Source organism: Gymnoscopelus braueri (genome assembly GCF_963280865.1).
Source record: "Gymnoscopelus braueri genome assembly, chromosome: 13".
Taxonomy (NCBI): domain Eukaryota; kingdom Metazoa; phylum Chordata; class Actinopteri; order Myctophiformes; family Myctophidae; genus Gymnoscopelus; species Gymnoscopelus braueri.
The window spans coordinates 33,037,603-33,065,429 of NC_137615.1; the positions used below are offsets into that span (position 1 = coordinate 33,037,603).

The following is a 27,827-nucleotide window of genomic DNA, read 5'->3' on the forward strand; positions in this document are numbered from 1 at the left end:
AGTTTCTTGTCGATTTAAGTGAACTAATAAATAAAGTAATCAAGTATTGGCTGGAGTCTTTCAATCCTGTGTTATAAAATCTCATAATTTCCCGTCTTTGTTAACTATGCTCCTCTGCACTGTCTGAGTATGTACCTTCGTCTCCCTCTGCTGGAAAAAAAGAAGAATGGCAAGAAAGTACCCAATGTTTGCAATCATAAAATGTTTCATACATTTTTCAGACTTCTTTTGAGAGACAGAGAAATACTGGCAGAAATAATGTAATTTAAATTTCACATCTGCTTTTTATGTTCAACCCTTTTATAAAACACAAAAATAACACAACTTTCTGCGACACTCTGTTAAGCTACATGTAATTGTTAACCATTATTAATAAATAAACACACTGAAAAGTATACATACTGTATGTATATATACTGATACATGTGAAGAACATAATACATCCACTTAGTTTTGATATTTATAATTGTAATATGCTGTTTTGGCCTCCCTGGGGAGGAGGGTGGAGTCATTCATTTGGGTATACCCATTAAAATAAGTTAATTGTAGGTAGGTGTGAAGTAGCTGTTTGGATTTCAAGTAGTATGTTGACTAACTGCATTAACAAATTACATTGTGGCTTCATCAATACTTCAAACAAATACAAAAATAAATATACAAAGCACTTTTTCCCACATCAAACAGCAGCAGCAGAAGCAGCAGATACTCAGTCCTACACAAAGTGTCCCTAATTCAAACACATTCTGGTCAGGACAATACAACTGTGTTTTCAAGTAAGTCACATCAAGAGGCAGATAGATTAGTGACGCTAACATTCATAAAAGTCCCAAAACATGGAATGAAGAGCCTGTGGACTCCAGAATGACGAGGTTGGCACGTACGTACAGTAGCTGACACGGCAGCTGGACATTAGGGGAGAGGAGCTGTGTTGATGAGACGTTAGTATTGCGCTTGCAGCTGATCCAGAACGCCGCTGCCCGTCTTCTCACTGTGACAAAAAAAGCGAGACCATATCACTCCAGTCCTGGCCTCGCTCCATTGGCTCCCTGTCCGCTTCCGAATTGATTTTAAGGTTTTAATGTTTTCTTATCAAATTCAAAATGGGTTGGCATCCCCGTCCCTTGCAAATCTCGTTTTCCGACCACTCCCCACCCAGAGCCTTGAGGCTGGCCGACCAGCTGCTGCTGGAGGTGCCGTCAGCACCCACGAAAAAAACAGGGGTGGCTGTCCCCAGGCTCTGGAATAACCTGCCCATATGCATCAAAGCTGCCCAGTCGATAGCTAATTTTAAATCCTTATTAAAGACTTATTTATTTTCCCTGGCCTTCAGTGATAGCTGATGAGGCCCTGTCTTTCCTTTTGATAATGATTGTTTTTGTGCTTATTCATTGTATGCTATTGTCTGCTTACATTGCATTGTTTTATTTTTTTTATTTTTTTATTACCTGGACAGCACTTTGGTTGACCTGGTCATGTTAAGTGTGCTATATAAATAAACTTTGAGTTGATTTGATTTGATTGTAGTTGCTTCTCTGGATCCACCCTTAATTCATGTTCCATTTGTATGGCTATACCGTTGTTAAGGGACTCTCCACTTTCTGCCTCCTGAACCTCCGTCACTGTCCTGTCTGCTTGTCCTCCTGTGATTCTCCAGCACAAAGACTGGACCTCAAGGTTTGTGCTTAAAATGGGCCTCCACTGTAGAAACAGAGAGGTGGAGAAATGAAAGAAGCACAGAGGAAAAACAAAGCAGATGTGTTGTCCGTCTGCTTTGGGTGAGCACGATCAAACTACCATTGGGTGATCATCATTTTTCTTCTTTTTTTAAAGCGGACTCTTAATCACTTAAATCCGAACAAAATTTCAAAAGTTATATTACCAATTAGCACGCCTAGTGACTGCACCGTTCAACCGAACAGAATAGGATAAATCTATACTGTATGTAAGCACTCAAAACAAGCGTTATTATTTTAATTGTGGCAAAAACTGGGACAATTTGGTAGTGAATGTTTAAAACCGGGACATTCTAGTCTTTTAGAGATATTTGTAAGGACTCGGGACACCCAGCTTGGCACCGGGACAAGGGATGTAATCTATACCTGCATACTCCTGCGGCAGCATTGGTCGGTCGATCACACTCTGGAACGCAGCCATCCAGCCCACCTGCTCTGCCTCCGTCTCACAGGCAAGGACAAACTTCCTGTCTGGCATTACCATGGTGATTCCAAACTGCCAGTGGTAGCCCTGCGTGGCCGAGGGGAGGCCGGGGTGGACGGTGTAGTTGTTCTCCTTGCTGCCGATGAAAACCTCGCCTCGTGCGAAGGCGTCCTGGAGGACAGGGATCACAGAGAGCGCAGGTAGTGTCATTTAAAAGAACATGAAGTATTTAAAGCAAAATTACACTTTGGTAGAGGTTTTGTGTTGTTACCTTGCCATAATGTAATATCCTGATAAAGAAAACTGATAAGCCAAAATGCAGTATAATTGACTCATACTGCACGGTAAACAGTTCTCAAAGTCACTGTTTTAGCACACAAACAAAAGCCGATTATGCAAATATATAACATCACGAAACCCGGTACAGCATTGGCTCTGCAAGAGGCTAGCGATCTGAGAGGGTCTGTGTGTGTGTGTGTGTGTGTGTGTGTGTGTGTGTGTGTGTGTGTGTGTGTGAGTGTGTGTGTGTGTGTGTGTGTGTGCGTGTGTGTGAGTGTGTGAGAGTGTGTGAGAGTGTGTGAGAGTGTGTGTGTGTGTGTGTGTGTGTGCGAGTGCGAGTGCGAGTGCGAGTGCGAGTGCGTGTGCGTGTGTGTGTGTGTGTGTGTGTGTGTGTGTGTGTGTGTGTGAGTGTGAGTGTGAGTGTGTGTGTGTGTGTGTGTGTGTGTGTGTGTGTGTGTGTGTGTGTGTGTGTGTGTGTGTGTGTGTGTTCGTGCGTGTGCTTGTGTGTGTCTGTCCAGAGCTAATCTCGCAAACCACTGAACCGATCAGCGCCAAACTTTGCATACACGCAGGCAGTAGGCCACAGAAGTACTTACACTAATTGGCGCCGATCGGTCCAGCGGTTTGTGAGATTAGCTCCAGACACACAGATACAAAGGCCCAACCCTAAAGACTCTTAGGCGTGGCTCCTACACAGAGTAAAAATTTAATCATCTGGACCGCTGTTCCAACATGGGAACGGCGTGGCTCCGATCTGGACTTATGAGGTCCTGTGGTGTAAAGTTAGTTGTCTATGACAAAAGACTCCAGATATACTGTATGTCTCATTCAGCTAGGTCTGTTAGTTTAGTTCATTTTATCAGTAGTGGAGTTATGTTTTGTTTGCCTCTCAAGTAAGTAAGTAAGTAAGTAGGTCGGAGAGGCTTATTGTCGGTATCAGTCAGAGTGCGGGAGTCTATCCCCATTTTGCAGTGCGCTTGAGCCCCGGGAGATGGATTGCTGAGGTGGAGCGCAACAACTACCATCAGCTCCCAGTACTGCATGACTTGCCACACCCCAGCCGCGCTACTCATACGCTGAGTTGGCAGTGACCGGGATCTAACCCATGACCTTGTGGTGCAAGGTCAGTTGAATGTCAACATAAACAGTGAAACAAAACTAAAATGCAGCCGGAGGGATGTGTCTTTCTGCAGGAAAACACCCCAGCATAATTATATAGTGGCTGAGGGAAAAAATCTCTCTCTCTCTCTCTCTCTCTCTCTCTCTCTCTCTCTCTCTCTCTCTCTCTCTCTCTCTCTCTCTCTCTCTCTCTCTCTCTCTCTCTCTCTCTCTCTCTCTCGGCTCAAAGTTACCTAGTTGACCTTTAAAGCTCTATTATTGTAATGTTTATTACATTTTGTCCAATCTGTATGGTATGGTATATGTTAATACAATATAACTTGTACAATTGGGGTGGTTGTATTTGGTCTCCCTGCTCTTCTATTGAGACATTTAGATCCTCCGGTAGTTTAAGATCTTACCAGTGGATCTTTGAAGTACATGAGTCTCCTGTCATCCATGCTGAACCATCTCTTCTTAAAGCCCTCGGTTTGCTGTTGAAGAGAAACAAAGGTGAACTTGAGACAGCTTAGTTATGTTATCTTATTGCCAGTTAAGTAAAAAAAAATAACGTCAATTTGTTAACATAAAAAAAACGAAAATCGCACCTCTCGATTATCTGAAAAATAATCGGTAAGAAAATAATGGGCAGTTGCAGCCCTACAGCGGAGTTTAGTTGCATAAGAACAGGGAGACGCTTCACCTTTGGACCGGTCTTCTCCATGTAACCCTCTTTCATGAAATTCTTGGTTAGTTTTGGCACCAACTAGACAAACACAGGGGAAAAGTCTTGTTAATGCTTGTCATTAGTTAAATAGTTTACAGGAGGACTTAAAGGAGTGGTTCACCCCAAAAATTACTTACTTTCTATCAATTACACACCCCATGAAGCCTCGAATGAATGAAGATTTTTTTTGCTTTTGTCGCATTCCTAAGCTAATAATTCGATGACCGGATTACTGCTCAGTAGGAGACTAAAAAAAGGAAAATAAATAAATAAAATAAATATGGAGATGCAAGGTTTCTGCTTCACAGTGTGTGTGTGTGTGTGTGTGTGTGTGTGTGTGTGTGTGTGTGTGTGTGTGTGTGTGTGTGTGTGTGTGTGTGTGTGTGTGTGTGTGTGTGTGTGTGTGTGTGTGTGCGCACGCATGCCTGTGGGTGTGTATGTTCACATATCATGTCACGTGCATTAACCTACATCAGCGTCCTGGGCACCAGGGAAAGCCACCTGCAGGTAGTGAAATCGGGCGGCTCGGATGGCGTTGAACCAGTCCACCATTTCCTTCAGGAAACAACAGGAGACAGCAGGTTGACTGACATACTGTACTCTGACTGAGTTCCTCACACACCAGGAGGCCTGAAATTTCCAGCACTGGATGCAGAGGCCTTTAACAAGCCTCAGAACATTTGGGAAAGTATACAGACTGAGACACAATATAAAAACTGTGAAAGGGCACTTCCAGAAAAAATGGGATGGGGATGGCCCCCTTAGAGATAAGAGTTTCAAACAGAAATTTCAATAGAAGGATTATGACTTTCAATCATTACCTGGATTCGCTAATATTTAAACCCTTGCTATGAATCTGTACCAAAAGGTATTTTTTGTGGGCTAAAGTTGTTAATGAAGGGCAATATAAATAATGCTACTCACCGACCATGGACCAAACACTTTATTTTATATTATTCTTAAACAAGGATACGTCTCAGGAGTTATACTTGAAAAAGACCGCAAGGTCAAAACGTTGTATGCCGTAAATCTAATTTGTAGCATTTAAAAGTGAGTTGTGAGCCCCCAACGTCTCAGAAGTTAGCAGCACTATTGCTCAACAGTAAGAAGAGCCTGGGTTCAAACTCAAATGGGCCTTCTCTGTGCATTTTGCCTGTTCTCAGTTTTCTCCCGTACTAGAAGACATGTCCTGTCCTAGACACATTTTCTATTAAAAAATGTTTTTAAATGTTTTATAAACTGTGACAAAAATACTTATTTGATTGGATGTGCATTTGTATTTGCAGAATGCAGCATTTGGCCATCCTAAAGGCAAGAGTCCTCTTTGCTGCCCTGTGTTCACGCCACCATGGGGATTGCATTAACACACTTCTACCAGCAGAGGGAGACCTGCTCCACTTCTTGCGTCCACAGAGCCTCTTAAACTCATCCCTTCTTATACTTCTCTTCCACAGAGCTGCTTGACTCACCCTGCCATCCTCATGGTAAACAAAGATGTTCCTCGTGCTGTTGGCCTTCAGATGGGTGATCTGGAGGCCGTGGGCATTGCCTATTTTAGTTGGCTGGAAGGTGGCATTCAGGGTATGGATTTGCATCACTGCTTTGGGCTCTCTGGCCTTGAGAGGAAGCGAGGGAAATGAGAGTGAAAGAAAGAAAGTTCCACAGTTAGTTTAACTCTCTAATGCTACGTGTTTATGTTACAGGGCAAATATTTTTTCCCCCCGTAAATGAATACCCTACTTGATCATACTCCAGCGTCACACAAAAGCATAAAAAGAAGCAGATCTACTAGCTCGAAACGCGGCGCCAAGCGGCTCATTTGAGCTTGTAGATCTGCTACTTTTGCTACTTTTGAATTTGAATCCTGAAAAGTAACAGTTTGGGACATATAGTATGAGGTTTCCACCCGACATAGACGATATGTTATTATGTTATTATTCTGACCATCTGAATCTCATAGAGTCAAGACTCCATGGCACAGCCAGGCCTGGAAATTGTTGTTTTGAATACAGCTTGGTCCTATGACACAAGCTCTCCCGCCTTATCTATGTATATAGTTATGCTTTGCTCCCCGCTTTCGCTAGAGCAGTGGTTCTAAAACTTTTTTGTGCCAAGGACCCCCAAATTGATATATATTTGGCCGCGGACCCCCATCTAAAAATGTTTTGTGCCAGGGGACCTTCAGAAGCAAAGATTTGAGTTAAAATGTTCGCTTTAAAATATATATATGCAAAGATTTGCAAAGATGTTCACGATTTTTCAAAAATAGCAGATCTACAAGCTCATACCGCGTGAATAGCCAAAGTATAAAATATGGTTAATGTGGTTAAAATGATTGTGACGCTATATTAACTACTTTTGCTGGGGACCCCCAGATCTAAAAAAAAAAAAATCTTCGTTATCAACAATTATTTTAAGGAATTCCGTAAATGAAAAAATAGTAGATCTACAAGCTCACAACACGTTGCATCACAATGTGTTGTGTGCTTGTAGATCTACTATTTTGTATTTATTTGTTTATGGAATTCCTTAAAAGAAACAAAAATATTTACTCGCGACTCATAGAATGTGTCCGCGACCCACAAATGGGTCTCGAACCCAGTGTTTGGGAAACACTGTTGTACACTGAGTATTTTGGGTAGAGAGAAATACATCATGGACAGAGAAAGAGGAGGAGAACGGGAACAGTTTGGGGAAGGCAGAGAGAGAGGATATGCTCACGTCATGCTTGTTGAAGTACTTCAGGACGCCCTCCCGCTCGGACAGTATAAACCTTCGGCTGAGGTACTGTCCGTTGTCTCGGCCTCGTTTCCACAGGAGCCCCTCTCTGTAGCCTGACAGGAAAAGGAGCCACAGGGGGTCCCAATCCACAGACAGAGCGGATGGACGGAGAGAGAAGACACACACACAAAAAGAAGCCTTATTTCACGTCAGACTTAAGTTTACGTTGTCTTTACTTGTGTTATCAAATGTCTAAATGGTTCACGTCTAGACAGGAGAGACAGGAGTGTGTTCCAACATTTTTAACAGAGAAGATGTCATTTCCATTCTGGTGGATTTTGGGAGTTTGACACTTTTATCAGGCTTTACTTACATAGGATCCATTAAAAAGTTAAAAGTAGCAATAAAAGAGCCATATTTAATAATAACCACTAATTACTTAAACGTGACTATCTCTTTAAAATTGCATTGGACTGGAGTTTATCCAGACATAATATACATAAAGCGGGGTTTTGGGGTGTGTGCCAGAATCAAAGTGTGTGTGTGTGTGTGTGTGTGTGTGTGTGTGTGTGTGTGTGTGTGTGCGTGCGTGCGTGCGTGCGTGCGTGCGTGTGTGTGTGAGTGAGTGAGTGAGACACCTTCCAACAAAAAGAACAATCAAATACTGCCATTGTGTTTTGCATATCAAAAACTCAAGAAACTAGCAAAAACAGGAGTTAGCAGGTATGGAATAATGCAAATCATGAGTGTTTGCGCGTCTCACACACACACACACACACACACACACACACACACACACACACACACACACACACACACACACACACACACACACACACACATATACATATACATATACATATACATATACACACACAGTCTTGCATGCATGCACGTATGTATAAACACGAAGCAACCAAGCGAGTATAATCAGCAAGGGCTACACACAAAAACAGGACACGTGCAAAGAGTTGTGATCTCTCTTTTATTTTGTTTCTTTAAAAGTCAATGATATTTCTTGATATGAATAATAGATATGTGGACTTTTTTTTTATCTAGATGTGACACGTGTAATTTTGTTTTTGTTTTATTTTGTTCTGATTTTGCGTAATTGTATCACTGGGTGTACATAAAAAGAAGAAAGAAAGTCTAAACAATTGCAAGGATATGTAATATTATATACATTTGAATGAACAATGAATTAAATCCAATAAAAGTATATAAAGAATTGTGATCATTGCTTTTGAAATGTATTTTCAGCATCTGTTCTTTGTTGATCAAACTGGATCAGTGTGCCTAAAAAAGAAGAGGAGATCCGAGCACTCAAAAAATGTGGAGGAGAGGATGTAAAGTTAAAACAAAGTTTATTATATACAAATTGCCGGCATGTTTCGAACCAGTTATGGTTTTCATCAAGACGAGAACTGGACTAACAAACATACAAACCCAATAGTCTATTCACGTGAAGTTACAAGTGAACAGGCAATTGGTTACCATTGACACACCCGACACTGCACGTGTGTGTGTGTGTGTGTGTGTGTGTGTGTGTGTGTGTGTGTGTGTGTGTGTGTGTGTGTGTGTGTGTGTGTGTGTGTGTGTGTGTGTGTGTGTGTGTGTGTGTGTGTGTGTGTGTGAACACCACACTGATTATAATCAGATAGGAACAAGAGCATACATACTGAACAAGACACTCAGTCATTTGACACATTGAGAGATTGAGAGTGCTTGAGCAGTATTATCAGGAGAAAAATACAACCAATGCAGAAGAATATGAAAATAAGACAAAATGAAAACAAATAAAGCAAATAATACAAGGTATATAATGTAGTTAAAAAATAAAGCAAGACAGGGATAGAAAGATGCAACTATAAGATTAGCGTGCTACTGAACCAGTTCACAGCACTTGTGTCAATACTGGTTCAGATGTGTGTTCGTGTCACTTGTTGCATGACTTTGTATTACTGTATTACTGTGTGTGTGTGTGTGTGTGTGTGTGTGTGTGTGTGTGTGTGTGTGTGTGTGTGTGTGTGTGTGTGTGTGTGTGTGTGTGTGTGTGTGTGTGTGTGTGTGTACTCACATTGCAGTGTGCACATGATAACTCACACTTTTAGGCCTGATTTATATTTGGTCGCACAACGGCATTGTGCATGTGTGTGTGTGTGTGTGTGTGTGTGTGTGTGTGTGTGTGTGTGTGTGTGTGTGTGTGTGTGTGTGTGTGTGTGTGTGTGTGTGTGTGCGCAGCTTGGGAGCTTGTTGGCTCTGCTGGATGAGCCTGCATGTTCCTGTCACTGTGGGGGCAACAGAAACAGCATTGGTAAATAAATGCACTTTTATCTTTTTATCCACCAACATCTCGTGCAAAGATTTTTCGTGGTTGACAGATGTCTCTGCAACCCACTGTATCTTTTTTAAGGTAGTAACACTCAACTGCAGTGGTACACCACTTCCACGTCATGAGGAGATTAGAACTCTCTGAAGGAATAGCACATAGTAAGGAACGTTTTACCTTTAATCTAAGCAATAGTAGCAATAACACTGGGCCCAAAAGAGGTCCACCATGAAAATAACAAACTAAATACAATGGGTACAATTTTTTGGGGCGTTCCTACCCTTCCTTCCTGCAGTTGTTATTCAACATAATGTGCTCTCTCAGAATGGGGTGTACAACGAACCAGTCCAAAATATTGGAATGATGAGTATAATTTGTTTTAACTCTGATCAGAGGATGTAACCAGTCTCCTAAAGCAAATAACAAATAAGAGAAAAATAGGGGCAAAAAAACAACAACTATAATAGTTCAAATTAGAACGGAAAAAATACGGGAAATGTGTTAGGAGGGGAAGGCAATTCTGCAGAGTGAGGTTTTGAGGGTGTTTTTAAAATAGAGAGTGAGGGCTGCTTGGAGGTGGTTGCAAGTGAGTTCCATAGAGACCGTGCGGCAACAGAGAAAGCCCTGTTACCCCAGGTTTGGTGCTCGGTCTTGGGGACAACCAGGTAGTTGGCATCATCGCACCTGAGGGAGCGGGAGGGGGCATGATGGTGGAGGTCAGAGGGGTAGGGGGGAGCAAGGTTGTTGAGGGCCTTTTAGGGGGTGAGCATTATTTTGAAATGTATTCTGTATTTGAGTGGGAGCCAGCGAAGATCATGGAGGACTGGTGTGATGTTGCGGAGGTGGAAAGCTTTATTCTCCTTCCGGCTTGGATTCCGAGTTCATAAACAAGAGGCATGTCAGTACCTGCCCGTGTGAGGAGCTGCACAAGATGTGGACTAGCTTCAGTTGCCATACCTCTCATAAACGCCACCAGATAAGGGAAACGACGTGCTTGGAAGTGAGTAGCCTCAGGAAGGTTTAGGAACCTAACATATGGGCCTAATGACGCGAGGCGAACATAGGCAGAAGATGCTTCCTTGAAATGGCTGAGCTCACTTGTGAATATGCAACGTGCCAGTTCAGGAGTTTTCTCCAGGGTCAAGTCTCGTATTAGCGCGAACACTGCTATACCAGTATCCTGAAGGTGGTTTGTCATGCGCTCGACAACCTGCATCCAAGGCTCTGCATAAGATTTAACACTTAGAGACAGACCTACAAGGGTCCATCTCAGGGTATTGCTCTGTAGCAGGCTTGAGATAACATCCATGCAATGTGCAGACAGCTGCAGGTGATATGGGAGGGTCGCAGTTACATCACCCAACATGTGCTTCACCCGATTAAGAGTATTGGTCTTCATGACTGCAATCTGACAGGAAACTGCTTTCGTCGCAAGAGCATATACATATGCACAAATGATGGTCAATGCATCCTCCTTACGAACATTATGATAATTTGCTGTGTCTGCAAATCGCAGTGCCATTCCTTTACCCGTCTGGATTCTACGAAGAGCCATCTGGGTCATGGCAGCAACACGTTGGGCAAGTGGATCTGTCTGGTCGGTTACCAGTACTACTCCATTGATCAGTGATACCAGCAGAGGCTCAGAGGGACACTGCATTGAGGCAGTAACACGTCTCGCAAACTGTGGCATGTTATGCAACCCAGCAGAGATACACAGGCCCAGTATCGCCCCTCCTAAATCATCCAAACTCCCATCAACTGGGAGGTCGCAGATCACCTCCATGCATACTAGCAGAGCACTACCGAGATCCTCTTCATCATCAGGCTTTGGATCAAAAGCCATGATAATCTTCTTTTGCTTGCTTTGCTTCAATGTTAAGTTAAAGAACGAAGGAGGTTCCCTGGGTGCACCTACAGCTGACCGCAAAGCTGCCATGTGCAACTCATACATCTCAGCCATATTGATGAAAAATATTATGCAACCCAAACCCACTGTATTTCTTTAGACTGGCCTGTATTCTTTAGAACTCTGATCTTTTTATCTAAGAATCAATCAGAGTTGGGTACACAAAGGAGGTCTACCATGAAAATATGGAAAATATTTTTTTTTTTCTGAGTGCACTGAGTTCAATAAAGGGGGTGCAGTTTGCTGGCAATAGGGTCAGATGTTCTTGAGCAGGTGTTGTACAAGCTGTTGTAGTTGTTCAACGTGGATCTGTCGATGCTCTCTCAGAATGGGGTGTTCAAGAAACCGCTGCCAGTCTATACAGAAATGTACAGAAACAAATAATACATCAGTATGACTTTCGACAGAATAATAACAGTACTCACTACAAACTCGGTAGGTAGGGGAGTCGGTAGGTATAGCGGAGTCCCCCCCCTACCTACCTCCCCCCTCCCCCTGTTCCTCCCCTCTTTTTCTTTTCTTTTCTCTTTTCTTTCTTTTCTTTTTGTTTCCTCTCTCCTTTTTTTAACACTTTTCTTTGTTTTCTTTCTCCTATTTTCTTTGTTAAATTTAACTTATCCCTATTTTAAACTGCCTTATTTAACAAATTTCTGACAACAGTGTAGACATTCTCCAGTAATTTGTATTTCTCTTTTTACTACTATACTTAGGTCTGTACCTGTATGTCTATACATATTTTTTCTCTTCTTTTTATTTTTTTATATCCAGAGACAATGCGGAAAAAAAGAGGGATATAAATGCACCTGTACCTTTGTAACCTTAAATTGAATTCCCTAATACAAATATATTACAAAATAAATAAAATAATAACAGTAAACAACTAAATTGTTACTTATGTTCTATCAAAAACATTCAACTTTACTGTAGTTCTTGTATTTGATGTAGCTAATAGACTACAGCTGTGTAGCCCTATATTAAAAAATATATTAGAATTAAAGAGTCAATATGACTTAAGGAATATCTAATAGACCAGTAAGGTCTATTATTCTTCTGTTAACATGTAGGCTAATAAATCATCATAACTTTACTGCAGTTACATCTGCTGTAATACAACTGTGCATATTCAATGTTACATATTGTAATTTGTCATACAATTTTTATAACAGTGATTTTATAAGGTGATTAGTCTATATTACCGTTACAGGCCCTATATGGCTATGCACATTTCACTCACCAGTTGTCAAACTTCTGTCAAATATCCCTCAGTATATATTTTTTCTTCCACAACGTCCTTTTCTTTGTCCAAGTGTCTATGTTCACCGTTCAAGTCTCCATGTTCACGTTTGAAGCCATTATATTCACTTTTCTAATTATCGTTCTGTCTAATAATCTCTGCTGTGTCTGCTCCACTACGCATCCAGTGCACGCGCTGCTTCACTGCACCGCCGAAATAGGCCAGCTGGCCAGAGTTAAAGTTAAACAGAGTCTGAAGCAGAGATGAGTTTCGTTTCAGTGGAAAAAGTGTGAGAGAGAGATGCAGTGTGGTCACAACTGCACATTATGTTTGGTTGAAGGATTTGTGTATGATTCAGACACAGTGGTCACAGCATTTTGCATGGAATATAATGGACATGTTTGCATACTCTTCCAGTCCTCCTACTGTACATAACCACATCCAAATCTTGCTTCTAAAAGAGTCCTAATATAAACCAGAGGGAAATTCAACAACAGGAACAAGGATGATACACAGGAGAGGTACTGTACAGATGACATTTTGGTTAATGCAATGCACGCAGAATTTGAATACCATGACACATTATAATCTGATCGATCATGAAAACTTGGAGGACATCATACAACATCTGAAATCCTCCTCCTGATACCTACAGTACTGGGTGTAAATTGTCTTTTTTCAACTTTTTTTTTATTTTACATGTTATACTGTTAGTGCACTTTGACCATACTTATATAAATATGAACCTACTTCCACTTAGACACTTTCAGTAACAGTTCTTGCCCAGCGTACATGAACACTAGTGTGCCTATTGTGGGCATGTCATAATAGGTGAACATTCTGTGATTTTGGCAAACATTCTGCAAATAATAACCGATCTACAAGCGCACAACACATCACATTGTGTGACGCATTGTGTCCTTGAAGATCGGCTACTATTCTATGAAGAGATTGTAAAGGGACCTAGCATACAATTGTGGGTCAATATGGGTTGAAGTGGTTATGTAAATATAAGAGCTTTGTTATACGCAAGTGATAATATAGCCTATGGAGTGTTTTGGTCGTACAGGTATGCTGTTAATTAACCTGCTGGACTCCATGCTCCCAGATCACAGTCACCTGCTACATGTCATGTCACTGTACATACATACATTCATGTATGACAATGTGCTAGCATGCTACATGTCATGTCACTGTACATACATTCACGTATGACAATGTGCTAACATGCTACATGTCATGTCACTGTACATACATTCATGTATGACAATGTGCTAGCATGCTACATGTCATGTCACTGTACATACATTCACGTATGACAATGTGCTAACATGCTACATGTCATGTCACTGTATTAACATATATACATACATACATACATACATACATACATACATACATACATACATACGTACGTACGTACGTACGTACGTACGTACGTACGTACGTACATACATACATACATACATACATACATACATACATACATACATACATACGTGCGTGCGTGCGTCGTGCCTGTGTGCGTGCGTGTGCGTGCTGTGTGAGTCACTCTCTGGCTCAAACCAACAGTGGCCTTCCCAGCAGAGCTACAACGGTATTACCATTTTGATTGATTGATTGATTGATTGATTGATTGATTATTTTTGATTGATTGATTGATTGATTGATTGATTGAAAGTACCCCAAAAAAGTACAGAGGTACAGTTTTATACAAATGATGCTAAAAGGATAAACCCAAGGACACGCACACGCACACGCACACACACAGTGTATATGTCACAGGGAAATTGTCATTCCAGGGAAATTGAAAAAGGAGCGCTCGTTTTTAGGCGCGGGGCTTCGGCGAGAGGCGGGGATTTTCGAGACAGGGTTTTTTACGCGAGGCGCAAGGCGGGGCTTTGATGTGAGGCGGCGAGAGGAGGAGGAGGCACGAGGCGCGAGGCGGGGCTTTGATGCGAGGCAGACCTGGCTTCTGTTGTTCCCCCCCACATAGCAACCAGGAAGCTACGCTAGGGGAACGCTGAACACACGCTCACACGCACACGTGATAATAGTTATTGTCCATGACGGAGGTGCGCTGACTTAGCAGACCTTAAGGCCGAGGAGGCCTGGTCTGCTAGTCGAATCAGCGCCGTCCGAGTTGTAAACCGATAGGGTGAGAATAGATCTTTTCATGGATTACTATCCACGTGTGCGTGTGTGTGTGTCGTGGATAAACTAAAACAAATGTTAAAAGCCAGATCACAATAAAATTATCTTAACAGTCATGCTTTCAATAAACCAAATTGAAAGCATGAGCGTGTGTGCGCCCCCTCCCCGCCCCCGCCTCAAGAGCGGGGGCGGGGAATGAATGCTATTGGTTGTGTAGGTTGTCAATCAAATCATCCCGCCCCTCCTGGAGCATAGCCTACTTTATCGTCAATTTTAAATTAAATGGGACCATAATTTAGCAAAACACATATCATGACGATTGAAAATAGACTTTAAACTAGCGTCTGGAAGCATATAGTATTTATGACAATTTTTATTAAGGTAAGAAAATCTAGTCTAAAGTTCATCAAAACGAGCGCTTATTTTTAAATTTCCCTGGAAGGCCAATTTCCCTGTAACATACATGCATGAATATACTTCTCCTACTGAATTGTACAGACTATCAACAGAGCCTAATTAAGTGAACATTTCAAAAACACCTTCAATGTTAGTGCTATACATGAAGTTTATTTTAGTTTATTTCAGTCAAATTTGTGGTAACAGTTAAAGGTAATACAAAAAAAGATATAAAGATTTCTGACCAAAAGGTATAGGCTGAAGCCATAGCTTATTACGCCTACCCTTTTACAAAACAAAGAAAAAATTGAAGTCAAATGGAGAGAAACCCCCCCCCCACCCCCAAAAAAGAAATACTCTGTTTTGCTAACTACTCTAGATGACTGGTTCCCTAACCATCTACCGATAGAGAAAATGTACGTCTCCTCGGAACAGAAACTAGTGAAAGTAGCTGATCTACAAGCTCACAAAACGTTGCTATCTGAAAAGTTGTGAGATTGTAGATTGGCTATTTTCACAATGAAGTATGTCATACATTGAAAAAACATACTCTCAAATAAGCATTTCATGTTATCTTTAACAATTGCACATGTATTCATTGATACAGTCATGTTGTTTGCAATGCACTTTAAATGAAGTCTGCATGAAGTGAGCCTTGAACCGGCAACCTTGCGGTTGTCAGGCAGATGCTGTAGAGAGAAGCCATCGGACCGACAGACCTAACTGGTGAAAAAGGAGCTCACACATATGATACAATTTCACGCAAATAGCTGAAAAATCCTGGTTTTAAGTGTTTTTCAAACTGCTCAAAATTGCGGAAAATCTAAGGCCGGAGCTTACTGGTCAAAGTCAATGTGTTCCTCATGAGTCAAGGCACAAGTGTAAGCAAGTTTCACGACTTTCGGCCAAACGAGGCATGACTTATGCCTGTTTAAAGTTTGCATTTTCAAAAAATTGCTATAGCGCCCCCCTTTCGCCAATTGGAGTAAGATTGGTTTCAGTGATATTTGGAATGACCCTCTACATTTCTGCAAAGTTTCAAAGAAATGTGAGTCTGCATGTATGTGTTAGGTGCAGATGATCATTTTCATAAATTCATAGATATTCATAGATATTTTTTAGTTTTTGTCACATTCCTAAGCCAATAATTTGATTATAATAAATTTGTCCCCATTGATTCCGGTAGGAGACACAAATGCATTTGTGTCTCCTACCGGAATCAATGGGGACAAATTTATTATAATCAAATAATAAAGGAAGGAATGCGACTACAACAAAAAAATATCCATGAATTCAAGGCTCCATGGGGTGAGTAATCCATAGAAAAAAAGTTATTTTGGGGGTGAACTACCCCTTTAACTTCTCAAGAGCTTGTAGATCGGCTATGTTTGCCAAATGTTCCTCCATCCTCCATTAGGATACAGCTTGGTCTCCCTCCTTACCCATCAGTGCATCCACAGCAATGCTCCCTCCGATCTAAAGGAACTCCTCAACGCACTAACCACCCACTCCCTCCGCTTTTAACCCATTAAAACCTTAGAAAGCATCTGTGCCATTTTAGACTTTAGAGTTGGCTATTCAAAAATAGCAGATATACAAGCTCACAGTGTCACTTTGTGCCGCACTGTGAGCTTGTGAAAATCTTTAAAGTGTTTAACATAAATCTTCTCTTCTGGCGGGTCCCTGGCAAAAACATTTTCAGATGGGGGTCCACAGCCAAATATAGGCATATATCAATTTGGGGGTCCTTTGCAGTGGTGGACTGTCACAGAGTAAATGTACTTGAGTACTGTACTTAAAGGAGAATTTTGGACCAAGGTTTTCTTACCTTTTCTATGACGTTATGATATCTTAGGATGAATGGTAGGCTACAGTAGAAAAATGTCATAACTTTTTTGGTGAGATCTGACGTTCATAGTGACAGAACACTATACCAAAAAAAAGGTCTCCCTAGACAAGATTGAAATCTCGAGATTTCGATCTCGTCTAGCGAGACTTCTGTACCACCTCTGGTCCTTTGTAGGTCAGTAGTTGTGTATAGTTGGGGGGAGGGGGGTCTCTTACCATTGTTTTGAATTGCATTCATTTGTATTTTGTCTTTTCTTGACTTTTTATGCCATGTAGCAGTTTGAGATTTGTTTCAAATATGAAGTGTGTTAATAATATTTATTATTAAAAGTATTGAATGTTCACATATACATATTTTCCTCTTTTATGACATGCCCAGAATAGGGAAGCTATGTCGTTAATCATTCATCACTGGAGTTAATTATGAGACACACCATTGCTACTGAATACAACTGGCCTGCTTGCTCTATAAGTGAGGATGGTTCAGTATTTGGTTTTATTTGGTTTTTATTTTATTTGGTTTATTTATGAAGTAGTTTTTGTTAGAAAAAAAAACATGAAAAAAGAAGCTTGGCTCTGCTTTCTTGGAATGTTGGTAGCATGGCGCACCCTGCAGGTTCCAACAACTCCATACACTCCATACACTCAAAAACACTAGTTGATCTCATCAATATCATTTTGTAATTTCCCAGGTTTAATTGAAAAATAATATGTATGTATTTATATATTTTAATGAATCTATTCCCTTGTTACATTGTATATACACATTTATTTTCTATCACTGCTATGTTTTAAGTGTTTCAATTGATAACCATATATTGGTATTCTATTGATATTTGATTTTAAATTTGCATTTATTTTATGTATGTACCTCAGTCTGATCTGTTTGAGTTGCACTCCATTCCTACGGTACGTTCAGCCATTTGATTGGTAGGGGGCAATGTGGTTATTACAGTAACTTGCAGCAGCTGGCAGGTAGCACTGTTAGGACTGTCACGGTCATGACATTTTAAGATTAATTGTCATTCAAATGAGTTGAACATTGGAAAAGAAACCTTGCCTTTTAGGTTTTGTAAACACAAATTGCACAGGATATTTATAACAAATAACTTAAATATACGAATAATAAAACAATGACCGGTAGCAATAATCATATGTGGCAACGAAATGATGTGTCAACGAAGACAAGAGAGAGGAAAATGAACAACCCTCCTGAATGACAGATTGTTTCATGTCAGGGTATATTGCTACTCCTCAACTATCTGTCAGAAAGAAAAACACTTCCAAATCCATCTATCTCCATCAATTTGTCCCACTTCCACAACTCCATTTAGCTACCCATCTCTCCTTTCTTTAATTCTTAGTGTAGTGACTGTGAGAGAGAAAAAAAACATTCTGCATGACAAAGATTGAGTCCTCTGGACCTCAGGGAGGAGGGACAGACCTTTCTCAGCCACAAGACAGAGAAGGCATACTGTTATGAATGTTATATTCATCATGTAAGGAGGCTGTTTATGTAATAAATAATATTAAAATAAATAAAAGTCCTACACCCAGCACTTTTGGGTTTATATATGAATGACCATTTTTAGCACTCTTGTTCAATTGCTGGTTTCCCAGGGCTAGTTGCACTAGAATCCTGGAGCAGTTTTACAGGGAATAGTGGGATACAAAAGGAGGCATTCTTCTCCAGAGGCTGAGACACGGCCACATGCTCTTGAACCCCTACACTGCACAAAACAACACACCATTGTGAGTGTGAGTGTGTGAGTGAGTGAGTGAGTGAGTGAGTGAGTGAGTGAGTGAGTGAAAGAGAGAGAGAGAGAGAGAGAGAGAGAGAGAGAGAGAGAGAGAGAGAGAGAATGAGGCACTGGTGGTGATAGTACTTACCAGTACCTCATGTTTACCTTAAGTGTGTGTGTGTGTGTGTGTGTGTGTGTGTGTGTGTGTGTGTGTGTGTGTGTGTGTGTGTGTGTGTGTGTGTGTGTGTGTGTGTGTGTGTGTGTGTGTGTGTGTGTGTGTGTGTGTGTGCCAATAAAGGTTTTTATGCATTTTCCTACCATAAGATTGCGCAGTCAACCAATGAATATGGGAGGATCCTTGCTTTTAGTTTGACAACACAGGCCATGTAAAGGATACATATTATAGTCAAACTGTGGTCAGGGTAACCTGTGCAGTCAGAATGTATGATGACCATAACGCCCCAGACTCAGACACACAGATGACAGAGTTTGCAAAAAAGATTTGATGTAAAACACTGCTCACCCTGCATCAACAGGCTGTCAGGAAGGCACCTGGACTTCTGATAGGGCAGCCATAGGGTGTGGCATTATTCCGACGGCCCATTATTCTGACGTCCCGTTGGTCCGACTGGCCTCATTATAACTAACTAACCCTATTCCTAACCCTTAACCTTAACCTTACCTTAACCCTACACTAACCTAATGGTCAGAATAATGGGATGTCGGAATAATGAGTCTATGGCTTGACCCAAGCCATAGAATACTGAAGCAGCTTGAGTAACTACTCAGATATGTGCAGTAACAGGACTCCAGAGACCAGGGTCCCCTAGGCCTAGGCTCTTTACTAGGTATTTCCCTCTACACCAAATATCTACACCGAAAATAGCTTAAATTAGGGATGCTATGGGTTCAATGAATGGTAAAAAAAACAGATGTCGCACTCAGATGGGCATTGGTGTCGCAGAGCGTGGTATTGCACACTTCTTTTAACAATGTGGACTATATCGACACATTGAAAATGTTGGCATAGAAAACAAGGCAGAAGTGGGCTTGAGCCCCATGAGGTGCGCCCGAGCGACGCTAGAGACAAGCGAGGGCAATGGCTACGCTGTCAACCTGCAGCGCCATCCGAGTTGCATAAAATATTGCAGTCATCAGTTATAATTTATTTCGAAATTGCAAATATAGTACTTGGCAATGAAAGTAAATGACACTATGTTGAGTCAACAAGAAATGTTGATATGAAATATATTTTTGGTTTAGAAACATCAACATTCATTGTATCTGTGGTTTGCAAAGATGTACAATGCCAACCTTTTTGTCTCTGACAACTAGGCAGAGCAGAGCAGTACAAAGAGCAGAAGTGGGGGGAAATAAGTAATGACTGTTCGATGTCCCAATGCCAGCTTGATTAAGTATAAATGAGCCTCAAAGGGCAGCTCTAGTCCTAACAGTTTCCCTGCTGTATACATGCCAAAGGAAGGGCTTAGTTACAGTAGCACAATTGGGCTGGGCTATATACGGTAAATGAGCACTGGGCAGTGGTGCCAACCGGGTTATGACCTACAGTATACCTACCACACCACTGTGACACTGTCCTGCCGTTCCCAGCTGTCACAAGGCTCATTGCAGGCCCACTCAGCCAAATAACATCACTGGCCTGCTGCTACGAGAGGTGTGATTCCCAATGAGGATTCTCTTCGCCGAAACCACTGTTACATTGCCTGTTGTGTGCACTACACGGCAGGGGTAGAGTGGCCGGGTAGAGTGAACTGGAAAACCGCAAGGTTCCTGCAGTTCGATCCCGGGCTGGGGCGCTCCCCTAGAGTTAGTGTTGAAGTGTCCTTGAGCAAGACACTGAACCCCTAATTGCTCCCGATGAGCAGGTTGGTGCCTTGCATGGTTTCCTCCGCCATCGGTGTATGAATGTGTGTGTGAAAGGGTTAATGGCACAATCAATGTAAAGCGCTTCGGATAGAAGCGCTATATAAATGCACCATTTACCATTTACAACAGGTGGACAAGTGCAGTTTTACTTAAGTTAAAGTATCAATACTGCAATGTAGAAGTACTCTGTTACAAGTAAAAGTCCGTAATTGAAAATGTTACTTGAGTAAAAGTACAAAAGTATAGGCATCAAAATATACTTAAAAGTACTTGAATGTTTGAAAATAGCAGATCAGAGCTCGGTGCGACGCGTTGTGAACTTGTAGATCGCTATTTTCAAATAGCCTATGTATAAAATAGGCCTAAAGTGGTTAATGTATGTTTCATAATATCATCATTTATATCTAAAAAGTAACTAGTAACTAAAGTTTTCAAATAATTGTGTGGTACAATATTTGCCTCTGAGATGTAGTGGAGTAGAAGTAAAAGTATTGGAAATTGGAAATACTCAAGTAAAGTACAAATACCTCAAAATTGTACTTATGTACAGTACTTAAGTAAATGTACTTAGTTACTTTCCACCACTGAGCCCAAGAATGCTGCTAATGCTGAATGGATGATGTGGTGAGTCCTTGCTGAGTGTTCATGACCGAACGTAAGGTATTGTGACTGTGAGACGAATAGAGAGGTTCTTGAGTAAACATCAACATGAAACAGTGTGTGTGTGTGTGTGTGTGTGTGTGTGTGTGTGTGTGTGTGTGTGTGTGTGTGTGTGTGTGTGTGTGTGTGTGTGTGTGTGTGTGCGTGCGTGCGTGCGTGCGTGCGTGCGTGCGTGCGTGTGTGCGTGCGCGCATGCTTGATTCTTACCAGCTGAATAGGGCTCCTGCCTCTCCACATATATGAACTCGTTCCTCTCATATCTGGCTCGGATCCACTGTTCCCGAAGGAGTCTGCAGAAGAATTCGCCGTTAAACTATTGGCTGTTTGTTTACTTCATGCTGGAGTTTAATTCATTTGGAATGTCTCATTAACTTACATGAATGTCAAGCCTCCAGGCAACATTCAGTGAGCAAACACTGAAAAGCACCAGTCAAACACTGCTTGCCTCATCTTCCTGCAATCACTATTTTAGAACCACTGTTGTTCACTCAACCCAGACCCATCCAATTCACACGACTAATGATCGACAAGCTCAGAGTCACAACATGTCATGATGCGACTCATTGTGAGCTTGTAGATCAGCTATCTTCGATGCGTGATACCATCGTACAACGATGTAAATCAGGCTTGATGTGAGCCATTCATATAAATTGAGTCCCTCTGTTCCATAAGGCCTAGGAAATAAAAAAAACAGCGCCGGCAACAGTTGTTTTGTTTTTTTCTGAAGGTTCCTAGTAACATTCCTGTTCCTCCTGGCACCATGTCGAATGTCCTTGAGCAAGACACTGAACACACTGTTGTGTGTGTGTGTGTGGGTGAATGTGAAGCGCTTCAGATAAAGGTGGTAACGGCTAAATGCACACCATTTACCATAAATGCACAATGCCACAATTGATGCTAACGACTGACTGACAAGATATGACTACCATGCAGACATACCTTGGTCATTCGTTCTCGTGTATTTGTTGCTTAGGCTTGTTTTTCTTGACCACAATGTTAAGAATGTAATTTAGATATCAGGTTATTTTGTTTCCCAAAGACTGGGTCAAGACCCACGGTTGCGTCGCCAAAACATTTTGCATAATTTCTTCCAGTCGTTAAAAAATTAAAAAATAATCTGTTCATCTTGGAGCCACACGGGACGGGGGAGAGCATTAGTGTCTCTACCACATTCATGGTTTCCGGCATAAGGGCAAGGATATGTACACTAACAAGGTGAGATACGTCACGCTCTGCAACGTGAACTGCAGTGGGAGGCAGTGCATAGAACCAACGTCCCCCGCTCCTTCCTTGCAGCAATACTCCTTCTTGCCAACTCCTGACTAATCACAAACCCAATAAGAAATGGATGCGTGGTTAATAAAATGGAAATATCCCAAAACACAGAACTGGAAGTTCCACTGTGCTTGCTGCTGCTGCAGCTAAAGACAACATGATGATGATCAACACGACAGCACGGTGGTGAGGTCGAAAACAAATGCGAGAGAATAAGGTGAAGAGCCCCCAAACAAGAAGCAAAAAATCAGAGGCACCAAGGCCATATGAAGACTATTTATTTAAATATGTTTATATTAATGGTTCCAAAGCAGGCCAAGAAGCACGCCCCATGTTTATCATTATGTAACAAACAAACTCACAAATGAGAGTTTGAAGCCGACCAAACTAAGAAGACACTTGGAAACACTTTGCAGCGAGTTGACAGATAAATCACTGGATTCTTTTCTAAGGAGGGCACAGGGTATTGAATCATCGGCCGAGTCCAGCTAGCCTCCTATAAAGTTTCTTACCGCGTGGCCAAGGAGAAATATCCTCGAACTATTGCAGAAAAAAATTATACTGCCTTCCTGCCTCGACATGGTTAGTACAGCCATGGATGAAAAGTCAGCTGCAGAACTAAAATGCATCCCCATGATGAGCTACAACACCGTTTCCCGAAGCATCTGTTTACATTTTAAACAGATGCTAGGTCCATTGTTTACCTGGTATCCTATAGCATTGGTTCTCAAAGTGGGGTCCGGGGACCCCCAGGGGTACTTGAGGGGGTTCCAGGGGGTCCCCAGCTAAATGATGGACAGGGACCAAATGGACCCTTATGGGTCTGTAACTCTGAGAGTGTACACATGGGTCCATTTGGGTCCATTTGTACACTCTCAGAGTTAAATTAACATTGATTTTACAATATGAATTGGGGTCCCAGAGACATACATGCAATTAAATGGGGGTCCATAGCCTAATGCATGTCAAACTGGGGGTCCTTGAAATTAAAATGGTTGAAATCACTGCTAGAGAGCCGTAAAAATCTTTTTAAATTCTATTATGGGGGTCCCTGGCTTATCTTTTCAAATGGGGGTCCGCGGTCTAATAAGTGTCTATTTGGGGGTCCTTGGCACGAAAAAGTTTGAGAACCACTGTCCTATAGTGTCAATGTACAGATTACTATTTTGATAGTAGCCTATATTGTTTAAACTGATGCGAGGTTCTTGGTTTACCTGGGATTCTAGTTTCTCGAGGCACTACACTGTCTCTCTGCATTCTATGTACTGTATGTGATTACCTTGCTTATTGTTAAGTCGCTGGATAAGAGCGTCTGCTTAATTGCATCATCACTTACGTGCAGTCTGTGTGTGTAGGTTGGTAATAGAACGCCGGCACCTTCTGTTCATACTTGGCCCTGGCAGCGCCGTTACCCATGGACACCATGTGCTGCAGAACAATGGAGAGAAAGTGTTACATATGTTTGTTGTTGTGTGTGTGTATTTTGTGTCGGCACACGTTGTCTGCACCCCGTGGAGTACACACACACACACACACACACACACACACACGCACACACACACACACACACACATTTGTATTTCTATACTTGTGAGAACATCAACATTTTAGGCAATTTTATAAATGCCATTTATTTTACTTTTTATGTGCGTGCTTTTTAACCCTAACCGGAAATAGCAGGTGTACAACTCTGCAATGTGAGCTCATGACACTGGCACGCTTATCCTTACCCTAACCTACCACAACACAAACACAAACACACACACACACACACGCACACGCACACGCACACGCACAGTCGCACACACACATAATGCTCTTACCTCCACCTCTGAGGTGCTCCAGGAGTCGTGTAGGACAGACTTGACTCTGCTGATCAGAGGGATGTTCCTGTGGAGACCTGAGCAGCTCTGACACACAAACACACCCAGCGTGCAGGAAGCCCACTCTGGACCTGCAACACAGCACACACACCTTGGGCTGTCACTATAGGCTGCTGTTTACGCTATTTTGGGAAAATGTTTAAAAACGTAAGAAAATGTTTCAACATGGAAGCGATTATGAAGATTATGCTAAATTATTTGCAATTATCTCAAATAACTGCGATGACACTTATGTACTGAGAGGCAATTGATTGATTGATTGATTGATTGAACACTTTATTAACATGTCTGTTAACAGTACGGCAGTACAGTCAAAAAAGCTCTGCTAAAAGGATAAGGAAAAAGCCCCAGGGGGCTTGTTTCCATTGTGGTCCATCGTACTCAATTCATCAACAAGACATAAAATACATACAATACATTACACGTCGGTAACATCACCAATTAGCAGCAAAATATATATTACAGAAAAAAGAGGGGTGGGGGAAAAAATGAAGCCACGCTCTTATTACACACTGTGTGGTGCTGTCTGTACACACCAGTGGTGTTCAACCTTTGTGTGACCACCAATGGGCAAGTCAACGTTTCATCGGTAAGTTTAAGCTCTCAAAGTGCATTGTGTGCTGCTAGATTGCCTAGTTTCACTTTCTCTTTTAGGATAGATTTTGCCTCTGTGTTGGGGAAATGAGTGTGCATAAACACTATAGTGATATAGTAAATTAAAATATTCTTCAAAATATTTTACATAGTTGTATTGCGATAATACAACTATGCCACAGTACACTGCCACACTGTTGGAAAACCATCGGGATACACTATCACTGAGCTTTGACTGTGACTGTGTTACTTCTATCATGACAAATATAAGATAAATGAGCAGGGAGCTTGCCTTTACACAAGCTCTCTCTCTCGCTCTCTCTCACACGCACACACACACACACACACACACACACACACACACACACACACACACACACACACACACACACACACACACACACACACACACACACACACACACACACACAAATATAGCATTAGAGCAAAACTCAACTTCCTTGTGTGCAATCACAATGTCACACCCATGCCGTGAAGTGACAAGACGCTTGTCTACAGCTCAGCACCCTGTTCTATCTGTGTCATGCAGCAACAAACCAAGTTAACCATCATAAAAAATGAGTTACTCTGAGACAATGTAGATCATAGGTCATAGAGTGAGTGGGGAAATTATTTGTAGAAGCAACATACCCTATCATAAACCTAAAATAGAGCAAACACAAATGATTTTCAATATGAAAACGTGAACATGGCCGAACCTTGAAGATAATAATAACTAATCCACACCCTGCGATGTGCGCAGCCAAACTTTATGCAGACTTTTGGATTGTGTGCTCGTGCATAGTTTACGTTTTGAAGAGTAATTGAAGAGTAATGTAATCCTGTTGGCCACACGCCAACCTGGATTTTGAAAGTGAAAGTTTGCAGGTGTGTGTGTGTGTAAAAGCCAAGTCTAGACAGCGGCTAGAGACGGTCCTGAACTAATCTTTGGTGTTTATTCAAAGACACAAATAAACAGCTTACATTTTGGGAAAGTGAGAAACGGGCTTCCTCACTGTCTGCATAAGCTAAAGAGTGTGTGTGTGTGTGTGTGTGTGTGTGTGTGTGTGTGTGTGTGTGTGTGTGTGTGTGTGTGTGTGTGTGTTGCTGCCATAAACATGGGCGTTGAAGGTGTGAAAAGGTCATGCTTTCAGTGTGAGTGTGATGTGATCACATATAGGCTATAGTAGCCTGTATGCACTAAGTCAGCATGCCGTTTCAACTGAATTCAAATCTGTTTCCCCAAACATAAGCAGGTGCAAAAACAAACACAGCCTAGATGTAGAATAGGTGGATGAATGTAACATTTCGTGGGTGCCATTAGTGTAAGATTATCTTTGATTTTCTTATTTACAAGGTTTATAAACAACCAAATGATCCTACTTGTAATAGTATGCCTACTGCAAAAAAGAAAATAAAAGACCTGTGATTCTCAACCTTTTCAGGCCATGAACCCACAAAATAATCATATTTGAAGTGGGGACCCCCCATTTTTAACTGTCCCTCAAGAGTTTATGAACACACAGCATTTTATATTTACACATTGTGTGTCATGTCAACTTCACTGTTCCAACACCTGAGGAGCTGCACACAGACTCCTAAAACCCAGTGGTGGGAAGTAACTAAGTACATTTACTCAAGTACATAGGCCTTACTTAAGTACACATTTGAGGTATTTATACTTTACTGGAGTATTTCAATTTGTTTATACTTTTACTTCTACTCCACTACATCTCAGAGGCAAATATCGTGATTGTCACTCCACTACAATTATTTGAAAACTTTAGTTACTAGTTACTTTGTAGATTTCGATTATTATTACAAAACATGCATTTACCACTTCGGCCCCATTTAAACTTTGGCCATTTGAAAATAGCCGATCTAAGCACCTGTTGTGAGCTTGTAGATCTTTTATACATTTGAAAACTTGTGAAATGGGACATTCTGCATAATGGGTACTTTTGGTACTTTAAGTAAGTAATTTAAGTAAGTAATTTTTACTTTTGTACTTTTACTCAAGTAAAATGGAATTACGGACTTTTACTTGTCAGAGTATGTCTACACTGCAGGCATCACGGCAGTGTCGCGCGCCGAAAATAGCAGACCTGCAAGCTCACAAGGCGTGAGCTTGCAGGTCTGCTAATTTCGACACGACGAGACTTCAAACGGTCATACCTGCGGCTCCGCAGTCGGCGCAACTGCCATTTCCAGGTCTGTCCAGGAGCTCTTTGAGACGTTTCCTCTTTTCTTCGTCCTTGGCCATGTTATTTGCACATGTAGTAAAACTGCTCACTCATCATCAGTGACAGAACAGAATACCTCCATAGCCCTGGTCCAGAGCGTCAGTGAGTTCTCTCTGACGGCCTGCCAGGCGCGCTGCTCTGCTCATAGACCAAACATTCCACTGCCGTGCGAGGTCTCCGTCTTTAGTAAAAAATAAACAAAACTAATTTGCTACTAATTGAAACAAAGGCTGTTTTGTATTGTTGAAAGTCTATTCTCCATGGTGGGAAGCCTCTCATCACCCCACCTCCTCTGTATAATTTTTTGGGGGGGGTTAAAATAAAATATGTCCACCAGACGGAAATTATTTTATTTGCTCCACTGCGCCCTCTACAGATCTGGTCAATATAAATGACCATTGACCAGATCTGTAGAGTAGAAGGCGCAGTGGAGTAAATACTATCATTAAAGGAGGAGTTCACCCAAAAAATGACTTATTTTCTATCAATTGCACACCCCATGAAGCCTTGAATTCATGGATTTATTTTAGTTTTTGTGGCATTCCTAAGCCAATAATTTGATTCCCGTCTCCTACCGGCTAATGTATCCGGTAGGAGACACAAAGTAGAAAGTTTGTGTCTCCTACCGGATACACACCCGGTCATCAAATTATTGTCTTAGGAATGCCACAAAAACTAAAATAAATCCATG

At 41.5% G+C, this 27,827-nt stretch overlaps 2 protein-coding genes across 2 annotated transcripts; both read right to left on the reverse strand.

Moving 5' to 3' along the window:
• Positions 1-284: 284 nt before the first annotated feature.
• On the reverse strand, positions 285-27,296 carry LOC308098167 (arf-GAP with dual PH domain-containing protein 1-like). Its single transcript, XM_080446411.1, has 11 exons — positions 27,069-27,296; positions 24,240-24,370; positions 23,753-23,844; positions 21,349-21,431; positions 6,983-7,095; positions 5,731-5,877; positions 4,733-4,816; positions 4,238-4,300; positions 3,957-4,028; positions 2,100-2,328; positions 285-1,698 (listed from the first exon to the last, which is right to left on the reverse strand). Exons 1-11 carry the CDS (start codon positions 27,154-27,156, stop codon positions 1,670-1,672), a joined length of 1,131 nt encoding a protein of 376 aa, XP_080302537.1. The 5' UTR covers positions 27,157-27,296; the 3' UTR covers positions 285-1,669.
• LOC308098166 (uncharacterized protein) lies at positions 8,971-12,762 on the reverse strand. The gene is made up of 2 exons (XM_080446410.1): positions 12,455-12,762; positions 8,971-11,576 (listed from the first exon to the last, which is right to left on the reverse strand). Exon 2 carries the CDS (start codon positions 11,272-11,274, stop codon positions 10,081-10,083), a length of 1,194 nt encoding a protein of 397 aa, XP_080302536.1. The 5' UTR covers positions 11,275-11,576; positions 12,455-12,762; the 3' UTR covers positions 8,971-10,080.
• Positions 27,297-27,827: the final 531 nt, after the last annotated feature.